General features: G+C 41.2%; 1 protein-coding gene and 1 pseudogene across 7 annotated transcripts in view; one reads left to right on the top strand and one right to left on the bottom strand.

Annotated features, from left to right (window-relative positions):
* The window catches only part of SVIL (supervillin), a 182,247-nt gene that overhangs the window by 96,332 nt on the left and 62,275 nt on the right, over positions 1-23,640 (bottom strand). For all 7 annotated transcript variants that reach the window (XM_073018833.1, XM_073018832.1, XM_073018834.1 and 4 more), the window contains exons 2-3: positions 11,337-11,394; positions 5,458-5,549 (exon numbers count right to left, since the gene is read on the bottom strand). In XM_073018833.1, coding sequence (XP_072874934.1) covers positions 5,458-5,549; positions 11,337-11,394 — 150 coding nt within the window. The remainder of the gene's footprint in view (positions 1-5,457; positions 5,550-11,336; positions 11,395-23,640) is intronic.
* LOC119618854 (small nucleolar RNA SNORD115) lies at positions 17,386-17,461 on the top strand (annotated as a pseudogene).

Raw genomic sequence — 23,640 nt, forward strand, 5'->3', positions numbered from 1 at the left:
TCATTTCATCCAAGTTTTAATTAATTTAACAATTTTTCTATAGAAATGCAACTAAAGGCACTTTAAAAAAAGATTACAACAGTGCATGGAAAAGCAAAGCAACATGTTGCTTCCTGCAATTCTCGATTTCCCGTATTCCAGAAGGAAAGATCTAGTTGGGAGACTGTGCAAGCCTCCCGTCCACAGGAAAAGTAGATTTTCCCACTGCCCTTCCAGTGAACGCTGCCCTATGATAACCATCCACTTCTGGGCATAAGACAAGACATTCTCAGGACAGGATCTAGCAGACACACAGATGGACCTCATCAGGGTCATGAGCTCAGGGGGTTGGCTCTGGAGAGCTCCCAGATCACTATGGGAGTGCTAATGGCTTCTGAGTGGGAAGTGGCCTTGCTGTGAGCTCTGTACCACAGGATGTTGAATGTCCCAGGTTCTCCTAGTGATGCTAAATCACCCCCAGTTGCTGCGACACAAAAACATCCTCATATATTTCTAAAGTCCCTTAGGGACTGCCCTAGATTGAGAATCATTGAGAATCACTGATCCCCCAGTATTAGAATTTCAAATACACAGCCTGTGCCTTAGACACCCAGGCCCTAGGTTACACAGCACAGACGCCACTAGCCCAGCACTGCACTCTTTTCAGTCAAGCCCAGATTCAATGCAAAGCTATGCCAAGCCTATTGCTCCTGGAAGCTAGAATCCATCAACATAGTGGGTACTTGAAGGGACACCTTAGGGTCCTCTCTGATCATTCACCGAGGAATTAAATGAGCTCATAAATTAAATTGTCCTTTAAATGTATTAGTGAGCTTATTACTTCTTAGTGGAAATCTATAGTGAATTTTTAAAGGAAAATAAAAAAGTCTCTCTAGAAAACAAATGATGTCCTCTCAGTCTATTCTTTCTAGCAAATATATTTTTAATTACCAACATATGCCTCATTCCTACAGAAACGGATTATAAGAAATGAGGTACAAGACAAAAAGAAGCAACAGAGAGACATTTCGAGTTTTGCCTGTTTTCTCCAAATCTATACTAACATGTAATATAATTAGTGTGTAACTAATGTGTATTATATTACATATCTGTTTTATATTATTATTAATAATAATAGCCAGGCATGGTGGATCGTGCCTGTAATCCCAGCACTTTAGGAAGCTGAGGTGGGCGGATCACTTGAGGTCAGGTGTTTGAGACTAGCCTGGCTAACATGATGAAACCCTATCTCTACTAAATTTACAAAAAATTAGCTAGGCCTGGTAGCATGTGTCTGTAATCCCGGCTACTCGGGAGGCTGAGGCAGGAGAATTGCTTGAACCTGGGAGACGGAGGTTGCAGTGAGTCAAGATTGTGCCACTGCACTCCAGCCTGAGTGACAGAGCATGATTCTGCCTCGAAAAAAATACATAGACATATAAAATATGGTTTATATGTGTTATATTATTATATAAACCATGTTTTATATTATTTCATATTATTATTAATCATATAAAACATGTTTTTGTACTATTATTAGCATAAAGCCAGTACTAAAAACATCATGCATGAAAGTCACCATTGCTGTGGAAATCTGTGTTGTAACTCTGTTGTTTTATTTATAAAGTCTACCTACAGTTCTACCAAAGTTACTTTCTGATTGATAATCTTGAAGGTTTCTGTTTTTAAAACTTCAAAAAAATTTTTTGTAATATCAGACGTACAGAAAATGTAAGAGATATCCTTCATAATATGTTAACATTTTACTACATTGGGTCTATTTTTATTCTTTTTTTCTCTCTCTTAAGTATATTTATATGTGCATATATGTCTGCATACATACATACATAATATTTTTTCTGAACCATCTGAGTCAATTGCAGCATGAGGCCCCTTTATCTCTAAATTCTTCAGTGTGCATTTCTTAACAAAAAAGAATAAGAATGCTCTTTAAAATTAGGTTCACCAGCTATAATTCAATTGATTATATGCTGTGTCATAATTATAATTAATATACGGTTCATGTTTAGTAATAGTAGTTATTATGCAATCCAGATATAAATAAGCATCGATGGTCTAATTTCCATTATAATAAGACATTTTCTACTTTGCTTTTAAATACATTAGGACTTCTAAACATATCCATATGTCCCTTGTTTTACCTGTTTCTTGGTCTGTTACTCTTCTCTGAGTGATTCGGAGAGGTACTACTGTGGCAATACGGACTCTATTGGTCTATTTCTTTAGTTATTTCTGAGGGGAGCTGGAGGTTAGTTTTCAAGTAAGGTGATTTAAGGAAATTTGACAGCAGAGCTATAATACTTCATAAAGTTATTTACAACCACCTACTATGCTATGCTTTGCAATAAGACTATATAACACCAATATTCTGGACAATTTGGTCTACAGGGTGCTTTTCTTGGGAAACATAGTTTATTCCCTTAGCTCCAAGAAACAGACGGTTTCTGGTTAAGACATTGTTGAGTTCAGTCCTCCAAACTTGAGCACAGTAGAACTTTCCAAAGAAATATAAGTGGCAGGGGTACTGCCAAGAACACTTCTCTCCTCCTTCACGCGACAGCCCAAGAGCCCAGGCCAGATCTGGAATATTCTGATCTTACTTCCCACAGGAGTAAAGCCCTTTAACTTTTACTCTTGGATGGCAGCCACTAATATAAAGACAAGCAGCTCATAAACCAAGCAATTACAAACTAGAGGAATAAGGGGGAGGGGTGACGGCTAAAGCGTTTCTTTACGGAGTCATGAAAATGTTCTAAAACTGGCTGTGCCGATGGAGGCAGAACTCTGTGAATTGCTAAAACCGACCGAATGGCATACTTCAAAGGATAGGATCGCATGGTATGTGTGCGCCATCTTAATAAAGCTGCTAAAGAAAGTGGAGTAATATATTTGGTCCACGTCACAATTCCGAAACAAAAAATCTTTTTTTTAATATTATAGAAGTTACATAGGTAAAGATTTTTAATCCCTTGATTACTTGTTTGTGATACACACTTACAGGAAGTCCTGTAGAGAAAAAGTAACAACCACTTTAATGCCCAGTTTCACAGGAAATGAACAGAAAAAGACTTCTATAAACGTATCCCACATAAAACTTGATGTCATTCAAATAAAATTATAACCAAATCCCTTTTTAACATAATATTGCTAAGAGCTGACACATAAAATCATTAATACATGTGTTAAATCAGAGAAACAATGAAATTGCTGATCTTTCCAAGTCTTCCTATTTTTCTCATAAAAAGCAAAGATATATGAAATAAGACTGTAGAGAATTTAGGTGAAATTCAGGGGACATGGGGCACTGGCACTTTTTTTTTTTTTTTTTGAGACAGAGTCTCGCTCTGTTGCCCTGGCTGGAGTGCAGTGGTGTGATCTTGGCTCACTGCCATCTCCGACTCCAGGTTTCAAGCGATTCTCCTGCCTCAGTCTCCCGAGTAGCTGGGACTTCTTGTCCAGCTAATTTTTTGTATTTTTAGTAGAGACGGGGTTTCACCATGTTAGCCGGGATGGTCTCGATCTCCTGACCTCATGATCCACCCGCCTCAGCCTCCCAAAGTGCTGGGATTACAGAGGTGAGCCATCTTGCCCGGCGGGTGCACTGGCACTTTTAAAGCATGTTTTAAGGATTTAAGGGACCATGTTACTTTATAAACATCAATCTGGTGAATACACAAAATCATCATCTTTGATTTGTAAAAATTATTTTTTATAATCATTTATGAGAAAATTTTTAATACAACTGGCTAATAAGCTGAGGTGTGCTAAAAGTTTATTACAGATGAAGTTACCATCTGTTGAACCTTAAGGAACCTAACATTTCGTACTGCTTTTGATTTTTCTGCTCATAATATTGCCTGTGGTATTATGCATCAAAAGAAAGAACTGGGATAGAGAAGGGGAAAGAGGGATGCTTCTGACTAGTGGAAGCAACCTCTGCTATGTAGAACTTCGCCTAATCAACTCTTCTCAGCTCTTGCTGATATCGATTTGTTCATTCTTATACTTTGTTTTGATCATCTGAATAGGTTTGAAGCACTTTAGTTTGGCTCAGATGAAACTGTTTTTTTTTTTGTCTTTCACACAGAGTCCTAAACATCGGCAGAGTCATTCCATTTGACAGCCGTTCTATGCCCCACCTGCACCCGTCCTACCTGGACATGAGGCCACTGACTTGCCCTTGAAAACTCTGATGCGAGCACAGTGTGGACCACCTCATTTCCAGGTAGCATGAACGATTAATTTTCTTTTTGAAAGGAAATCTCATCTGCCTTCTTGTAATTCTATACATTATTCTTACTTTTGCCTCTGGAGCGACATAGAATAAAGCTATATTCCAGCTGACAGTGTTGTCAGTTCTTGAGAATTGCCACATGTCCCTGTCTGGGTTTTCCTCACCAGGCCAAATCCCCGGAATCTTTCAGACATCCACCCTATCAGACTATGTCTTGGCCGATCATCCATTCAGTTCCTCAGATGTATTCCAATTCAGCAGCGGGCCTTTTTTACTGGATTTACTTTCTACTAAAAGAATATGTTGTTTGGTCTAATTTCTTTGGGGCATGATTTTTGCTTTTTCTTTCAGAGTGGAAAAAATCTGCCCTTCCATCAAATCTGTTTCTTCCCCTGGAAGGTCTCCACAGCTCAGCCAGGATGAAGTGAGCCTGGACCAACGATCGTTCCCTGTGCTGCTGTTACAGTTACAAAGACCAGGCGATGTTTCCATCATTTCACAGGAAAAACTAGGGGGAATTGGTTTATAGCGGTGCAGACATTTTACTGCATGTGCGCCTTGACCAGTGGAAATAGTAATTCACCAAACACGTGTGAGTGCCTGCCTGGTGAAGAAGAAAGATGGTCATGATATAGTCTGAACGGGCTGTTCGCAGCCTAGCAGGGAAGCTACGAGATGTTAAATGCAAAAGCCCTGGCCGGGCGCGGTGGCTCAAGCCTGTAATCCCAGCATTTTGGGAGGCCGAGGCGGGCAGATCACGAGGTCAGGAGATCGAGACCATCCTGGCTAACACGGTGAAACTCCGTCTCTACTAAAAATACAAAAAATTAGCTGGGCGTGGTGGCGGTTGCCTGTAGTCCCAGCTACACTGGAGGCTGAGGCAGGAGAATGGCGTGAACCCGGGAGGCGGAGCGCACCTCTGCACTCCAGCCTGGGAGACAGCCAGACTCTTGTCTCAAAAAAAAAAAAAAAAAAAAAAAAAAAAAAAAAAAAAAAAAGAAAACCTGAGGATGCCTAAAATTAAAGGGCAAGAAAGAGTAGAAAGGTGAGGATTAAAAATGCATGGAGACGGCAGGGAATTGAAGCTAATTCTTGGAGGAGGCAGGAAGGGCCGCAAAGGAGACTGTAAGCTGGAGGTAAGGGAGAGAGTTCTGCTCAAGGAAATTCAGACAACACAATACGCATCTACCTAGACATGGTTGATCACTTAGGAACAGCCTTACCTTTAGGAAGTGCAACTAAAAGCTTAGCATCAGTTCCTCTTTTGTGGTTAGCGAGCTGTTCTTTATCTTCGAGTGAGAACTCTTTCTGAAAGCTATAAATTACTCCATTAATAAAGTTAAGTCCGTTTAAATAAAGATACATAAGTGAAAAAATGCAGAACATAAAAATTATGATATTGTTACACATTATTAAATATGTATACATAGATCGCAGGTAAAACATTTTATATTGGGGAGTAAATTGGTAACTTTTTTCACTTATTTATATTTCTGTAAATATTGTGATTTTTTGTGCAACTAAGTAATTACAGCAGGATTGGTGGGTGGTGTGTGAAGACATTGCTGAACTGGGATTCGTGTGCTTTAACTCAGACTGACCACCTCTTCTTGACCTAAGAATAGCTGTGCAAGCTTGTACTAATTACTCAACCTCTCTGCGCTACAATTTCTTCTTCAGAAAATCAGTAACTTGTCTAGGTGATCTACACGCTGTCCTCCAGTGTTAAAATTATATTAAAGTAACAGATGCCTTCAAACAACCAAGGCATCAAAGCATGGTCAAAAGTTTGGAAAGCCTCATGAAGACTCGTGTTGGAATAAAAGAGGAAATGAAAGAGGAGAATAATAAAGGAAGTGAGCCCTCACTGTGGACTTTCCCCCATGTTAAGCACATGGTATCTCCTTAATTATCTCCCCAAGACCCTAGGAGGTATGAACTACTCAGCGGGGTGCTGATAAAGGTACAAATGGCCCTGCCCTCTTGCCCCGCCCACCCAGGCCCTCCACCTGGCCTTGCAAAAAGCACCTGCTTTGTAGTATGGACTGGTGGTGTCAACACTCCCACCATGGCGGATCTCAGGCTCCCACAGGACTCACTGAACTCAAAGTCGGGAGAGAGGCACGCACGTCAGGCTGCAGCACAACACCGGAACTAGTACCATCCTCAGTTTACAGATCCGGAAATTGTTACGTGATTTGCCCAAAGACTCATATTTGACAAGAAGAGGAGATGAGATTCAAATCCGTCTCCTAGTTTAATACCAGCCACAGTCACCCCAAGACTGCTGTGTACACGACTCCAACTCTTTGATGTGCCCGGAGCAGGCAGGGCAGAGGGTGCTGCTGCCTCGAAGGAAGAAAACAAACCTATGGAAACAGGGAACTGCGGTTCCTCAAGGTCAGTGTGACCTCCAGAGGGGTAAAAGATGGGCTTGAAAAAGACTCACTGTGAAGCTGACCTTCCCCCTGTACGGGTGCATTTCCATAGAGGCCAAGGAAGAGACTGAGGAAGCCGCTGTGGGTACTGTGTAAGTGGGACAGCTGAATAAGCTCGACCCTCTGTGTAAACTACACGGAAAGAACTTCCACACAGTCCAAAGCGTGGCCGCCATCCCGCGCTCCTAGAACCAAGCCCATCTGAAATCTTCGTCTTTCCATATCCAATGTAGCAAAGCTTATACTCCACAGGTAAGTGTTCACATTATTTAATGAAAAGTCTAGAGAATAATTAGGCTTCATAAGCCACACTCCAGATTGGCTGGAAGAGCCTAGGACACCGGCCTAGTCAGAAACTTGGAATTAGCACTGACTTCTAAACACTGAATTGTAAGGCAGTAACTACTGCTTTCAATGTAGAAACCTCAAAAAATTAAATAACGGCAGAAATGTACTCGACTTAAGGAATGGCATGTTATTTTAATTGATTATTTAATTGCTAATTTAAACATCTTGACAAAACTCTGTACTTTCTTTGGGAAACTAAAATATTTTCATGAAAAAAAATTCTACATTAAAGTAAAATAATGTAATCCCTGAAATATTTAGCTTGTTGGGCACTGACTTGGGGTACAAATGCTATATCTTATTTTCAAAAATAAACATCTGTGTGTCTTTATTTTCCTCTTTTTATCTGTTTCTCAGAAAGCTCAATGGAGTCACTAATGAAAAGCAAGAAAGTGTCCCTGAGTTAAATATTCCGCTGAATTTACAGAGTGAGCTTTATGAGTTATCACTGAACACTCCCTGGCTCCACGGGCACTTATTTTCTCCAAACACACTACAAATAGTGCCAGCACCACGTGAAGTGCAGCCTTTTGACGGCAGGTCAGAAACCAAAGAAAACCCAAGTTCTAAGAGGAAAGTCTCTGACGCTTCTTGATGTGGTTCACTCGACATGCTGTTTCCTCCGCCTGAGCTCTCTCCTCTCCAGCCTCCTGCTGTCCTGTGGCTTCGTCTCGCTCCTCATCTGGGCCTCAGTTGACTGGTCATGTCCTCAGGGCAGAGCACCTGGACCCACTGCCTATCCTGACCAGAACCCAAAGTATATTACACACCTCATTAACCCCAGCACTTTGTGGGGGCTGAGGCAGGAAGATCGTTTGAACCCAGGAGTTTGAGACCAGCGTGGTCAACATAGCAAGATCCCATCTCTTAAAAAAAAAAAAAAAAATAGGAAAATTAGCCAGGCACAGTGGCACAAGCCTGTAGTCCCAGCTACTCAGGAGGCTGAGGTGGCAGGATCCATTGAGCCTAGGAGTTTGAGGCTGCAGTGAGCTATGATCATTTCACTGTACTCCAGCCTGGGAGACAGAGTGAGACCCTGTCTGTTAAAAAATTAAATGATTGAATTAAAAATTAAAATATGTTGAATGAATGAACGACTACTACAAAACACTTCAAATGAATACTATAATTTACCCTGAAGTATTTTTAGTGTACCTTTTATGCAAAGTTGACGTGACGGCCAGGGGTAAAATCATTACAAACATTGAGAATAACTATAAGAGCATACGGTCAATAACATCAGTCATAAGCCCCTCCTCCCTCCCTTCCATCTCACCCTCCCTCCTTTCCTTTCTTCCTTTCTTTCCTTCTTTCATCTTTGGACAGGACATAATTTGGAACACATCATCCCTTAGCACCTTCGCTCACCTTGCATACATGTGTGAAAAACTGGTGTAATTGCACGTGTTTGTAAAGTATCGATTTTAGAATCTGCAGCTTCCAGATAAACATGAGTCCACATGGCTGTCATCACCCTCTGGTCCTGTCTCCGCTGCCTCTCTCCCCTGACTCTCTCCCCTGGTCCCGCTAAATGACTGGGGGGTTCTGAGAAAGCAGATGAGCAGGCAGGAGGAGTGGGAGCAGGCAGACCAGGCTGGAAAGTGTGGCTCTGGCTCAAGGTGGTGCCACAAGCTGTGATTGATGCAAGACCCCTCAAATCAACATGTGAAATCGAGTTTCTTTCTTTAAAAAAAATCGTGTTTCTTCCCTGAACTTTCTCTACCCGAGGGCGCCGATCATCAGTGAAAACACAGGTAAGACGCGCTTGTAAAATTCAGGACGGTTCATCGGTGAGCACCTTTTCCGACTCATCTAACGCTGATGAAACACAAGCACCTGGGAGGGTCCGGACTCTTCCTCTCCTCTCTGCTTCTTCTGACCCAGAGGCTCCAGAGCAGCGAGACTGGTAGGGCCCATTACTAACACACATGGACTGGTGACCCCAAAAGCATGGAGCTCTCAGATGCTGGATCCTGCCCTTCCTCCTCAGTCACTCCCCGAGGGACAAAGGGGTGCCTGCAGGGGCAACCTCTGCAGGCCTTGGTGTCTCACTAGAGCTCAACCAAAAGTAAGAGCCTATGTTTCAGTAGGGAGGCATCTCTCCATAGATACTAAAGTTAGTGCTGTCCACTTCATTTTCTGCATTTTGATTTCAGCTTTCTAACAGTGAGAAACACCTTTTGGATTTTTATCCAACTCTCTGTCTCCCCTGAAACAGCGCTCATTCTTTAGGACTGATTGTTTGTGCCACCACCCCCCTTCCTCTGCTTCTAAGAAGAGAATGCCCCCTGCTTCCATGACAATTTTTCTTTTAAATGTGTCCCATTAACCTACTTAAATGCCTACCCGTAGCAACAGGGGGAATTTTATTAAAGGGAGAGCAGGATACTCCGCTGTTATCATCTCTATTTTTCACAACGTGGAAATGCTACTATTACAAGGACTGTGCAGCACCCACACAGTGTAAGTCTCCTCCACAATCTGTTCATTCCCCTACTGAAGTTTAAATTACAAGATACGGGAGACGAAGCCCCTTTAGCTCATATTTTTGTCTCTTTTAGCTGGTGTCTGGTTGACTAGATTTCTTTTAAGGAAGCAGGCTCTTGTACCTCCAGCCTATTTTACACTTAGCACCATAGCACATAGGCTGTCATTTTACTAGGTATGTATGACATAACACCCATGATTTGAGAATAGCTGTGTCTCTTTGAGTCTCTGTCCACTGACGTGTGTGACTTTCATATTGCATGCTTTTCCTATCCTTGAATAAGGAATGCCTTCCTGTCTCTTGTTTCCTTAATCACTTATTAGCTCCATGACAGTTAAATCAACCTACTAGGGACATATTAGAAAACAAGCAAGGGTCAGGAGCAGTGGCTCATGCCTGTAATCTCAGCACTTTGGGAGGCCGAGGTGGGTGGATCATGAGGTCAGGAGATCGAGACCATCCTGGCTAACACGGTGAAACCCCGTCTCTACTAAAAATACAAAAAAATTAGCCAGGCGTGGTGGCGGGCACCTGTAGTCCCAGCTACTCGGGAGGCTGAGGCAGGAGAGTGGCGTGAACCTGGGAGGCAGAGTTTGCAGTGAGCCGAGATTGCGTCACTGCACTCCAGCCTGGGCGACAGAGCAAGACTGTCCCCCCCCACCAAAAAAAGAAAGAAACCAAGCCTCAGATCCTATTAAAACACGGCCAAGATGAGAAATATGGATGATGGATGCATCCCATTAAAAAAGTAACGTTTCGTGAGTCAGTTAAGACAACCTCACTGATGACTCTGGATCATCACTGCTCTAATTAACCTTATACTTAGATGTGCTGCTTGATGATATTGTGTGTAAAAATTAAATAAAGCATAAACATTTAAAAGATGCGGATTTGTCCCATCCAGTGTGTTTGCAAGATCAACTGGCATTTTCAAATGCAGAGCAGGCTCAGCCTGAGGAGGACAGAAGTTAGACCCCTGTCTATTCTAATGTTGTTGAAATGCAAATCCTTTTTGGTCAAGGAACAATGTCATAATACCTGAGGCACAAGAGCAACTGTGTGGAAATTGGAGCTGGGCCCTTCCACTATAGTAAAGCACAGATTGAGACCTTTGCCTGACTGTGTAGGGGACAACTTTGTGCCTCCATCTGAAAATATCAAACTCTATTAATATAGGCAACAATCTACTAAAAAGTACCTGAGATACAGCTACTGTGTATGGCACAGGCATTCATTTCCACGTTCTCTTACATCCATGATGATGTGTCATGGAGTTGTAGCACATTAGGTCAATCAAATTAGCACCCATAATATTCTGGGGCCAAGGGGACTGGAAGTACCGAAAGGTTAAGAGAGAGAGAGATGGAAAGACCAGGGAAGAATAACTCAAATGGGTGGATGGATGGATGGATGGATGTGTGTGTGTGTATGTCTATGGAAAAAGGAAGGGAGGGAGGGAGGAGAGGAAGCAAGGAGGAAGGAAGAGGGAGGAGAAACAAGTTTAAACCATTTCTAAAAAGAATCTAGCTCCCTTCTTTGATGGACAGATTGCAAAAGGACAGTGCCTGCTTAGAGGCAGGTGTGAGAAAGAAAAGATAATAGTCCTTTAAAAGTTTGCAATGACGAGAGACACCCAGATTCTGTTCTCCAAATCGTTTCCATAAACAGAATTAAATACAAAGATTCCTTTGCTTCATAAATTTTAATAAATCAATAGAAAACATACTGCCAAACATTTAAACTCATGAGTTAGACATTCAAGAGAATAATTTTAAAAGCTACAACAAATCTTCAAAATTTCACAGTCATTGAGACAAGGCTACTTTACCTTGAAACTTTCCTTTGACGTGGGAATCCAACGAAGCTTAAGTTTTTCTTGTTGAAGTCTAAGGGAAAAGAAATAATGTAACATTGAAATAGTTATGCAAATTGTTAAAAATCCAATGAGAAAAAACTCTCCAAACTCCTTTTGAACATATAATTTAAGAAAAAGAAAACCGTTAACCAAACAAAAAATAGAAATGCAAAAATGACACCTTCTAAGAATCAAATTCTACATGGAAATGTACATAGGCAAGTTTTGCTTTTCTCTTCCAGAAAGCAGCTAACATACTCCGTGGGTAAATGAAAATAATAACAACAATAATAACAATAATACTTCTAACACAGTTAGTTCAATGTTATCATTTAAATTTTTTATGGCAGCAAGAATAACTCAAAGCAATTAAATACTAAATAACACAGCCATATACTCAGGAATAGAGAAGAAAAAAGGCAATTTTGGTCCAGGTAACAAGAAATGTTTGAGATGCCTTTAAAGAATGGGGGTGGGGTCTAAAGAGCAAAGGACAACTCAGCTGTGTCTTTTGCTCTCATTAAAATCTAAACAATAACAACTAATAAAAATAACCACTTATTTGTATTTTGAAGACAAGATATGTATTATGTAAAGACAGCTGGTAACAATTCTATACAGGAAAAACACATCCCAAATGAACAGGTTAATCAAAACCAGGCACAGATAAAACTTACAACCAGTCTAATGGCATGTAATCTGTTTTACAGCCTTTGGCTTACAGCATTTGTTCACTAAGAAAACCACAAATAGACCATTTACAGAAACTTCTTCCCCTAAGGAAGTGCCTTTTGCTCTTTAATATTTAGGGGCAGAAGCCTGAGGAAAAATAAGTACAAAATATATCAGATGCTGACACTTCATTATCCATCAAAATACATCCTCAGTCCTGGAATTTGGAACTGCAGCCAACTAAAGAAATACAATAAAATGAAAGATATAATGCCAGCAAAACATCTAAGCTTTTCTCCTAACTATACAAGTTTCTTGTTATGTAATTAACAAAAGAGCAATCAATTCACAAAACTATCAAGTGCTGTAGGAGAAAATTCCTGAATCTGAAGTCTGAATTGTTCAAGTCACTTCCCAATAGTGCATTTGAGCTGGAAAACAGTTTTGATGTATCATGGCTGAGTTTCAACTATGATACTCAAAATAACCTTAGCGTTTCATTTTTGTTCAATCAGTAAACTGAACATGCCACACCACTTTGGTAGTTAAATTGAGAGCATGTATTTTCCTCTGGGCTGGAAGAAAGCCACTGAAAAGACAGTATCTTCTTCCAAACTGTCTCACATGAAGAGTTAATAAAAAGACACTACGCACCACTGCCTACTGGAAAGAATTTAGTATGTATAGCATTTGATTTAGAAAAATATTTTAACTAAAGTGCAGCACGTCTAGAATTTGATCCAAAGTGTGGGCATTCTGATTGCATTTGCAATTTTTCCTACATAAAGGTTTCAGTGGTTTAGTAATAACTTTAACTTACTAAGGGAAAAAAAATTCACATTATCAACAGTCACAAGATAAGCTCAGTTATAAACTCAATTAGCTATTTAAAGTGTCTTTTGAGAAATGTGTATAAGTAACTGAACACAGGAGAATACATAGGGCAAAATAGAGGACCCCAAGCATTCATTATGTTATAAAATCCATACATAAGAGCATTTCATGTTTATCTTGCCTTACCTTGTTTCTCAGAGAATTTGAAAGCTCCCAAATAGCTGGAAAAACCTGGGCTTCTGAACATGGCTGCACACAGAAGGCTCAGTCACACAGCCTGCTCTACAGCTAATTCTCAGCCAGCAACGACCTTCGTCTGGTCTAAGCAAAACTGGGTTGAGATTTTTCACAGTGCGGGACTAGAGCGACCAGGCACTTGTGTCTTTGAGCCTATGGTACACGAGAAGCAAGAGGCCGCTGGCTGGAACAGCTCAGACCCCATAATCAGATTACGAACAGAAATTAAGCCTGGAGGCGCTGCAACAGACTGGAGCCCAGTGATGGGACGTGCGTGATGTAGATGACCAAGGCAAAGCTGTGGCGCATCCCAGCATTTGCTCCGGCTAAGGAGACAGTGCTGCAACCTAACCACCATCGGAGGAGTCAAATACAACTTCCTCTCCCTACAGACACACACACAGAGAAAAACCTACAGAGACCCTCGTGTACTGGGAAGACCGGACGCTTGAGTATTTCCAGGTTGCTCCAAGTCTGGCTTTGGCTAAGTTAAATGAAGTATTTTACCTAACAGAGAGCCAAAAACCCATACTTAAGATTTATGAACAACATGTGAGTGAAACTGTGGGAAAAGAAAGGTCAGATATTACTAGAGAGTCAAAATTTTAATCTGAGGTAGAAGCTATTAAGTTAAGCTTTGCCTATTAGATTGCTCCCTATTTAATTTTAACCACAGTATGTAGTCGGTGAGCTCAAGCAATGCTCATGCAATTCCAAGAAAAATTCGCAATAATCACAGACTGACTGTACAGAAAAATGGGACATTCAAGAGAACCAAGAGAAATGGTCTCATTTGCAAGCTAAGGAAATAGGGCTAGAAGAGTAACTTGCTCCTGGATAGACAACTGTTTGGTGATGGAGCTACGGGATCTTGGGGAGGTGGGTTCAAGACCGTGATTCACCACACCCCCACCTAGGAGCAGGGACTCTGAGTTTGTCTTTATATCTTTAGTTCTGGACACTGTACCTGGTGCACAGTAGGTCTGCAGGAAATGTTTGCTGAATGAACATAGGAAATCATGAGATAATCTCTTCTAAAAGCTAGAGATCTCCTTCTAAAATGGGTGCGTGGAGTTAGTATCCTGTGTTCAAATCAGGTGGACTTAGACTAATTTGTAAAATACAAGCACACTTAAAGTGAAAATGAAGAATTATATGCCGAATTATAAAGACACATAAACACAAGGTACATCAACCCTGGGTACTAGAGGGGTCAGTGGTGGTATTTTTGCCATTTTTCTCTACATTCATTACATTGTAGTCATACAGTCAGGAAAAACTATGGCAAATAGGATAGTTAAAAAAAACTCAGCAAGGAACAACGTACCTTGGATAACTAAACCAGAAACTTCATGGTAAGGTCATAGGTAATTAGCTACAAAAAGAAAAAAGGGAGTATTGGGAGGAGAAGAGGAAGGGGAGGAAATAGCAGAAGCAACTGATGTGGAAATAAAGAGATGAACCAGGCATGGTGGCTGACACCTATAATCCTGAAATTTTGGGAGGCCAAGGCAGGAGGATCACCTGAGTCCAGGAGTTCAAGACTGGCCTGGGCAACATGGTAAGGCCCTGTCTCTAAAAAAAATTAAAAATGAGCTGGGTGTGGTGGTGCACACCTACAGTCCCAGCTACTTGGGAGGCCGAGGCGGGTGGATCACTTGAGCCCGGGAGGTCAAGGCTGCAGTGAGCCATGGTTGCACCACTGCACTCCAGCCTGGGCAACAGAATGAGATCCTATCTTAAAAAAAAAGAAAGAAAGAAAGAAAAAGAATAGAGAGATAGGATGAAATAATATACATGTTGACATGTTGATAAATAATCCTTTATAAAGAATGTAACAGTTTATGGAACACAGTGTCACTGCTCATCACCCTTTTTGTGCCTGAAAATTACTCTTCCTATAGAATTCTCAATTACAGTTATCCTAAAAGAATCTAAAGGCTTATTTTGAATTATTATTAAGGAATAAGTCTATTCTAATTGTTTTTTCAAATTTTCCTGTCACTTGCTTTTCCTTTTCTTCTTTTTTTTCAACATTTATTTTAGATTAAGGGGTACTTGTGCAGGTTTGTTACATGGGTACATTGAGTGATGCTGAGGTTTGGGGTACAGTGGGTCCCATCACCCTGGTATTGAGCATAGTACCCAAATGTTTGTTTTTCAGCCCTTGCCCCCTTCCCTTATTTGAAATTTTGAAAGTAAAATTCCAATACAGAATTTTTTTAATTGTTGGGTGTTCTCTTTAAGTTGGTAACAGAGTCTTACCAGAATTCTTTGCCTCACCCATGGATTATGGTACAAAGCAAACTGATTTAAATATGACATAATTGTTGAAAGGAAAAAGCACAACATTCTTTGTGAAATTATGGATATAAAATTTAATCTATTATTTAAGCATTCTATCAATATGAAACCAAATAAGACTGTGAAGAAAAATCTCTATTTTATGTTAATAGAAAGTATCTTTGAAAAATTTTCATTCACTCTCCAATAATTATAATGAATTATTATTTTTAATTTTTCCACTTGACATTAAAAAATTATTACTATTATTATTATCATTATTGTTTTAGGCTAGCTCATTCACACAGGGGAGCTACAAAATACCCAAACATTTCCTCACATCATTCTGTAGGTTAACACATTTATTTGCAGAGAATTCTAAGCTGTGATTGTGACCTTTTTTTTTCCCCACTCTGTCATCCAGGCTGGAGTGCAATGGCACATCTTTTGGGTCACTGCAACCTCTGTCTCCCGGGTTCAAGTGATTCTCCTGCCTCAGCCTCCTGAATAGCTGAGATTACAGGCGCGCGCCACCATGTCCAGCTAATTTTTGTATTTTTAGTAGAGATGGGGTTTCGCCATGTTGGCCAGGCTGGTCTCGAACTCCTGACCTCAGGTGATCTGCCCACCTTGGCCTCCCAAAGTGCTGGGATTACAGGTGTCAGCCACCGCGCCCAGCCTGTGGCTTTCTCAAATTTCAGGGAGAAGACGATTTAACTGAGCGCTGATGGTGGTGTATTCCCTCTTCAATAGCATCACACAGCCACCAGCTCAGCATGAATGCACCAAGTTCCCTGCTGCTGTGTCCACTGAGAAGCACTAATCTTGCTCAGGGCAATGCTTTATGGAAGTACAATATTTTACTGGATATTTTTAAGGTTGTAATTTTTAACTAAAGAGAAATAAAAGCAACTATTTAAGTTGCCTTTAGACGGGCATGCAAACCTGCTTTAGGAGAAGGGGTAAAACCGTGTGCCTGGGAGAGGCTGAGGGAGGTCACTGTCACAGCGTGTCATGGAACACGGTCATGTCATGGTACGCTTCACACCACGCCATGGTACACATGACATCGGGCCATGGTACATGCCATGTTGTGTCACGGTACACGGGTGGTGGCTGGAGCAGACCTGAAGGATCTATGAGTGAGCCATTGCGATGCTGACACCCCACAGTGGTGTCACTGGAACAAGCGAATCAGGCCCGGGCGGACCCTGGGAAGACTGGAGCCGAAGGGCCTTTCTGATCACCTGGCCTTCATGTAGTGAAATGTTAGGTGACTCCTATAGAATACTCAAGGTCACAAAGCTTGTGGCGTGGAAGTGCCAGGCTGAAAATCCACATGCTCTGTCTCTCCCCAGGACAATTCCCACATCCCTGATCAGCCTGAACACAAGAGAACCGGGGCCATTGCTGTAAACTTGTCCTGGATTGAGGTCAGAGGGCCTCCCAGCCCTGGCCCGCAGGGATGTTGCTGGTAAAGGGGCCAGCCTGACCCCAGAAGGGGACGTCAGCCAGTTGCAATTGTCTTTCATAAACCTTATATGGTTTCTAAGTCTAAGTATGATCCCAAAGACATTGCTCGAAACCAGGGATGCCCCGAGATATGAGTAACTAGGGCATAGCTAAGGCCGTAAGGCTCAGAGAGAAGTCAGTGTCCCTGGTGGGGTGTGGGTGTTGTGTATAAAAAGAAGCAATTGATTATGATTTTTCCTTTTCTTCCTAATTCTCCCACCTTATTGGAGTGGAATAAGATGTGGACATGGCTACTTTGAAGTGTGCAGGAAGCAATGACTCATTAATTCTATTTCTAAAAATGCACACAAGGAAAGTGCTGTGAATGAACTCAAGGGGGTTTACCATTTGTATACCAATACCACCCAATTGTCTGGCACTGAAGATGTGGCATCCAGTCCACTTTACCACCAGTGTTTAAGGAAACCATCTCTGTTAAGCACATTTGATCTAAGTGTGCATATGCATATGAGTGCCATGGGCTGGGCCAATGATGAGTTATTATCTTGATGAGAAATGATGACGTAAAAATCAAGCTTAGTTGGATTACGCTGAGGCCAGGCCTAGGTAACAATTGTGAGACAAGAAGTTTGGATTTCTTAGTTTCCTTCTATGGAGATTTTATTTCGGGATTCTGGCAATGAAATCGTTCTGTGAAACTTGTTGTGCACACTTCTATCTGTGTGCTTCTGAGTAAACTATAAATTCTGATTCTTTAAGTGTTTAAGTTTCCTATAGTTCCTAATTTTCTTGGCTCTTCGTCACTAAGACCCTTGCTCTCTTTGTCTCACTGGATGATTTAGTAAGCCCCTACTGGTGCTATTCTATTGAGTGGAGGAGAGAGGCTGCCTTGGCCAGCTGAAAAATTCCATATAGATCATTGAACTAGTGAAGACTGAGCTCTACAATAATTATAATTAATCATTCAGACAACATGAATATCATGATAGGTTTTTCTCAATAACTGACTGACATGTGATGCAATCCTCATGAGAAAATCCTTACTTTTTACCTAGGATTGATTTTTTTGAGGGTTGAGAAATGTAACACATTGCAATTTTCCTCAATGCATTATAGTCATTGACGTCTAAATACAGACAAAATTTTCTGTAATATTAGTATAGTATTCTACCTGTGCTAGGATATGTTTTGATCACTGACGAATCTTTATGACTGAAGTACCCTTGCAATTGGGGTAAAAATGTGAGTTACAATAATATGTGTTTTCCCATGAAACTTGAAATTGGATAAATTGATGAGCAATCTGGTACCTGACTTTCCTCTCCCGAGTACGTTTGGCTTCATTTCTGTTACGATGAAAGTGTGTGCTGTGAATGATGTCAATGGTAAATAGGACCTTTATGGACATTCATATGAATGACAATAAGGGCCATTCCTTCAGGCAATATGATTACCTTTGTGTACTCTCCTTCTCAATGAGTGACTAGCATACTTGATGGGATCTACAAGAGGGAAACTTTGTTTTTTACTAAAATTGCATGGATATCATGTTGACAAGATTTGTGATTATTGGTATCATCTCTAAAAGGTGATATTCATTTGGTCTAAATATAGAAGTTAACCTATTAACATCTAATTTATATGTCAGGTTGCTATGTTTTTATAATGTTTGTGGTTTATTGATGATGACTCACAACATAAAAGAATATGGCATTATGGCGACTTGTTCTAATTGTAATATATACATATCCCATCATTTATTAAATGAAATACAATGATGAGTAGTATATCTTTTTCTGTGGCATGACCGTAGCTCACTGTAGCCTTGAACTCCTGGGCTCAAGCAATTCTCCCACCTCATCCTCCTGAGTCTCTGGAACTACAGGCATGTGCCAATACGCCTGGTTAATTTTTGAAATTTTTGGTAGAGATTGGGTCTCACTATGTTTCCTAGGCTGATCTCCAACTCCTGGCCTCAAGTGATCCTCCTGCCTTGGCTTCACAAAATGCTAGGATTACAGGCATGAGCCACCGCTCCCTGCCAGTAGCATTTCTTTTACTTTTTTTTAACAATGCAAATGATTTTTTTTTTTTAGACGGAGTCTTGCTCTGTCACCAGGCTGGAATGCAGTGGCATGATCTAGGCTCACTGCAACCTCCACCTTCCGGGTTCAAGTGATTCTCCTGCCTCAGACTCCCAAGTTGCTGGGATTATAGGCACGCACCACCATGCCCCGCTAATTTTTGTATTTTTAGTAGAGACGGGGTTTCACCGTGTTGACCAGGATGGTCTCGATCTCCTGACCTCATGATCCGCCTGCCTCAGCCTCCCAAAGTGCTGGGATTACAGGCGTGAGCCTCCACACCTGAGTGCAAATGATTTTTTTATTTCAGTAGTTTTTTGGGTACAGGTGGTTTTGGATTAAACAGATAAGTTCTTTAGTGGTAATTTCTGAGATTTTAGTGCACTCTTACCTAAGCAGTGTACACTGTACCTAATATGTAGTCTTTTATGCCTCACCCCTCTCCCAACCTTCCCCTTAGAGTCCCCAAAGTCCATTAGATAACTCTCATGCCTTTGCATCCTCATAGCTTAGCTCCCACTTATAAATGAAAACATATGATATTTGGTTTTCCATTCCTGAGTTACTTCACTTAGAATAATGGTTTCCAGCTCCATCCAGGTTCTTGCAACAGGTATTATTTCATTCTTTTTTATGGCTGAGTAGTATTCCACAGTGTATATATACCACATTTTCTTTATCCACTTGTTGGTCTATGGGCACTTAGGTTGGTTCCATATCTTTGCAATTGTGAATTGTGCTGCTATAAATATGCGGGTGCATATGTCTTTTTTATATAATGACTTCTTTTCCTTTGGGTAGATACCCAGTAGTGGGATTGCTGGATTAAATAGTAGTTTTACTTTTGGTTCCTTAAGGATTACCAATAACATTTCTTTACACCAACAACAATCTAAAAAAGAAATTAAGAAATCAATTCCATTCATAATTGTATTAAAAAAAAGTTGTAAATTTAACCAAGACGATGAAAGATCTGTATACTGAAAATTATAAAACATTGATGAAAGATGGGTCCATGAATTGGAATAATTAATGTTGGTAAAATTAATGGACCCATTTGTGTATACATTTATAAATGTATATTTGTGTATACATTTATACACGTATAAAATGGGAATTAGTCTACCTGGGGTGCATATAGAAGACTGGGTAAATAAATTACACAAGCAAACCGGGGTTGAAACTCCATTACTGATTTGAAAAATTTTAAATATTATATTAGAGATGCACACACACCTAATCAGAATGACAGGAAATAGACAAAGACATTAATTCTCTCACAACTCAGAGATAACTCTGTTGATGTTTTCTCCTAAGTAACTTCTCTGTTTTCCAAAGTATCCACCGTATGCACGATTTCCTTCTGTAATTGCAAAACAATTAAACACAAATGAAGATGAAGGCAACAAGACCTCTTAAATCCCCAAAGCTTAGACATAGGCTAAAAATCCAGGAGAAAATCCTGGCGTGAATGAATGGTGCCTATGGCCCTATGGCACAAAATCAGCCTGCTCATTTCTTCCAGCAGATGCATATTCTTGGCTCTAAATTGAGGAGATGACCTAGACAGTCACCAAGATCCTTGACAACAGGCGCCAGTGTGGCTTAACTTTGACAGCAGGTGTGCACAGAAGAACCTCGCCCTGCCTAATAACATTGAATTCACCTGTTAAATCCCCTTCATAAATGTTTTTCTTTATTACCAATCATACCTTTCCTGCTCAAAAGCCTTTATTGTCTCCTAGCTAAAGGATTATAAAAACTGGAGAGACAGCACGTGACACACACTTCCGGGTGCATTTCTAGCACAGAGCCCGGCTCAGAACAAGTGAACTATCAATACTGGTTGAATGGATCAATCAATCAAACGAGCAGGCAAGCACTGAAATTACTTCTATCCTTAAATTTTTCCCATTCTTAGCCCACCTCATTTCGTGAATAGTTTGCAGAGAGGAAAAGTATTAATTCTCTTTCCTCAGCTTGAGACTCTTACTTAAAGTCTTCTTATCTTTCCTAAAATCTGAAGCCATGATGTGAAACAGAAATATTTGCGTGTAAGGAGAATCAGGGAGAACGTGCTAAAGATTCGCTGGGGAAACTGGAAGTATCTTATTATTCTCTATTTCATCTATTTCATTACTATGCGTATTCCTAGTTTTCTTCAGAAAAATGTGATCATCTGAGTTCCTGAGCATCTAACAAGATTTCTGAGTTAGGCAAAGGTAAAAACGGGGACAATGGGCCAGGCGCAGTGGCAGGCAGATCATGAAGTCAGGAGATCGAGACCATCCTGGCTAACACGGTGAAACCCCATCTCTACTAAAAATACAAAAAAAATAGCCGGGCGTGGTGGTGTGCGCCTGTAGTCCCAGCTACTCCGGAGGTTGAGGGTGGAGAACAGCGAGAACCCGGGAGGTGGAGGTTGCAGTGAGCCAAGATCACACCACTGCACTCCAGCCTGGGCAACAGAGTGAGACTCCATCTCAAACCAAACCAAAAAAAAACAAAAACAAAAAAACAAAACAAAAAAAAAAACCCAGGGACAATGATTCCTGCAGTCCAACTATTGACAATGTCTCAGTATGAGTCCAGGTGAGAAGTGTCACCTCCCAAATTGACAAGGTCAAAAGATAAGGCATTAGATGACAGTCACGGTATTAAACCTTCAGGGACTGTGTAACGCAGGTCACAGCATCAACTCAGACTACAGGTAGGCTATTTGGGGAGCCAGACCCTGTCACTTGTTCTGGCTGATGACCCGCAACAACCCCTGCAACGCTGTCCTTTGGGGCAACTCTCCTTTGGGGGCCATGATCCTGGGGGAGAAAATGAGGGCAAAGTCAAGGAAAAGGGAAGTAGCCAGCACCTCCACTGCAACCAGCCATTTCCCACCAGGGCTGAACAGGATGGCGCCTGTAACCTCCCCTGGCTCATTGCTGGAGGGGGTGGATGCAACGCTGAGGGTCCTGGAGTATTTAACTCCTTTAGTCTTCTCAGTGCCTGCTGGGAAGATCCTATGACTTATCCTCATACGCAAAAACCAGGATAGCGCGTGACCTAGGATAGATACATCAAGCCTAGACCAACAACTTAAAATACATCTCTGAAGGCAAAACAGGGCCTGATGGTGGCTTATGCCTATAATCTCAGCACTTTGAGAGGCCAAGCAGAAGGATTGCTTGAAGCCAGGAGTTCAAGAGCAGCCTGGGCAACAAAGTGAGACTCCGTCTCTACAAAAAAAAAAAAAATTTATCTGGGCATGGTGGCACACGCCTGCAATCCTTACTTGTAATCAGCTACTTGTGAGGCTGAAGTGGAGGGATAGTTTGAGCTCTGGAGGCCAAAGCTGCAGTGAGCTATGATCACGCCACTGCACTCCTCCAGTGTGGACAACAGATTAAGACTCTGTCTCTAAAAAAATTTTTTTAATAAAGGCAAAACGGCCATTCCCTGGCCGGCCACAATAAAATCAAAGAGGGAAATAGGACGGTGAGGTCAGGATAAAATGAGAGAACACATACAGAAGCACTCTGAAAATGGACTGCATTATTTAATCCACACAAGGAACTCAAGGAACTCTGTATCGAAAAGGGATTCAGGTGCACTACACACTCCTCCAGAGGTCTGTATGATGTCACCTCATGTCACCTTGTTGTGCTCACTGAACATCAATGAAAGCACTCCCAGTCTACAGAAACATGAGTTGGAATGAATGAATTCACTAATTAATGTATGTATGTATTTTTTTATTTGAGACAGGGTCTGGCTCTGTTGCCCAGGCTGGAGTGCAGTGGCACAAACACAGCTCACTGCAGCCTCAACCTCCTGGGCTCAAGCCATCCTCCTACCTCAGCCTCTCGAGTAGCTGGGACCACGCCCAACTATTTTTTGAAATTTGTAGACATGGGATCTTGCCATGTTGCCCCGACTGGTCTCAAACTCCTGACCTCAACTGATTCTTCCACCTTCGCCTCTCCAAGTGCTGGGATTACAGATGTGAGCCACTAAGCCAACCATAAGCTGGAATTTAAATGGACAGTACAGGGGAGTGTGATATTACCACTAGCAGTTGTCTGAATACATACTGACGTGACTTACCAATACACTTCCAAAATCAAGAAGTGCTATGGAAATGATTTTAATGAAATCTATTATAAGCTACTGATGATGGCTGGAGTGAAATTCCAAAGTGAAGAACGTATTTTTATAGCCCAGTAAAGGAGCATTTTGTATGCTAGCAACAGCCATAAATGGTATTCTCATCTTCTTTGGTGGATTTTCTTTATGTGTGCAGATCCTCAATCTAAGGCAGAACTGCCTGACCTGAGAAAACTGCCCCTGGGAAAAGCCCACTTAGGCCCTTTCATTTCCCTTTGATCACATCTCACTGGTCAGTCAGACTTCCCAGATTTCTCATTTTAGTCTAATTCTCCTCCTGTGTGCACTGTGAGATGCTCTGTGAATTTCGGTTAGTGGTAATATTTTGGACAAGCCTGCAAATAAAATGCTGCGTTACATCACTGCATAAGGTAATTTAAAACAGATCACGTAGATAGAGATGAAAAGGCGAAGTACGTTCAATAAGAAATGTTACAAGTCGCAGCTATGTTTTCCTTATCAGATGTGTTGAAAGAAAATCGTGCCAGCCTTTCTGTAATTCAGAAATCTTTTTTTAAAGAAAAGGTTTATTGCAA

This window comes from Chlorocebus sabaeus, chromosome 9 (genome assembly GCF_047675955.1).
Source record: "Chlorocebus sabaeus isolate Y175 chromosome 9, mChlSab1.0.hap1, whole genome shotgun sequence".
In the NCBI taxonomy this organism is placed as follows: Eukaryota; Metazoa; Chordata; class Mammalia; order Primates; family Cercopithecidae; genus Chlorocebus; species Chlorocebus sabaeus.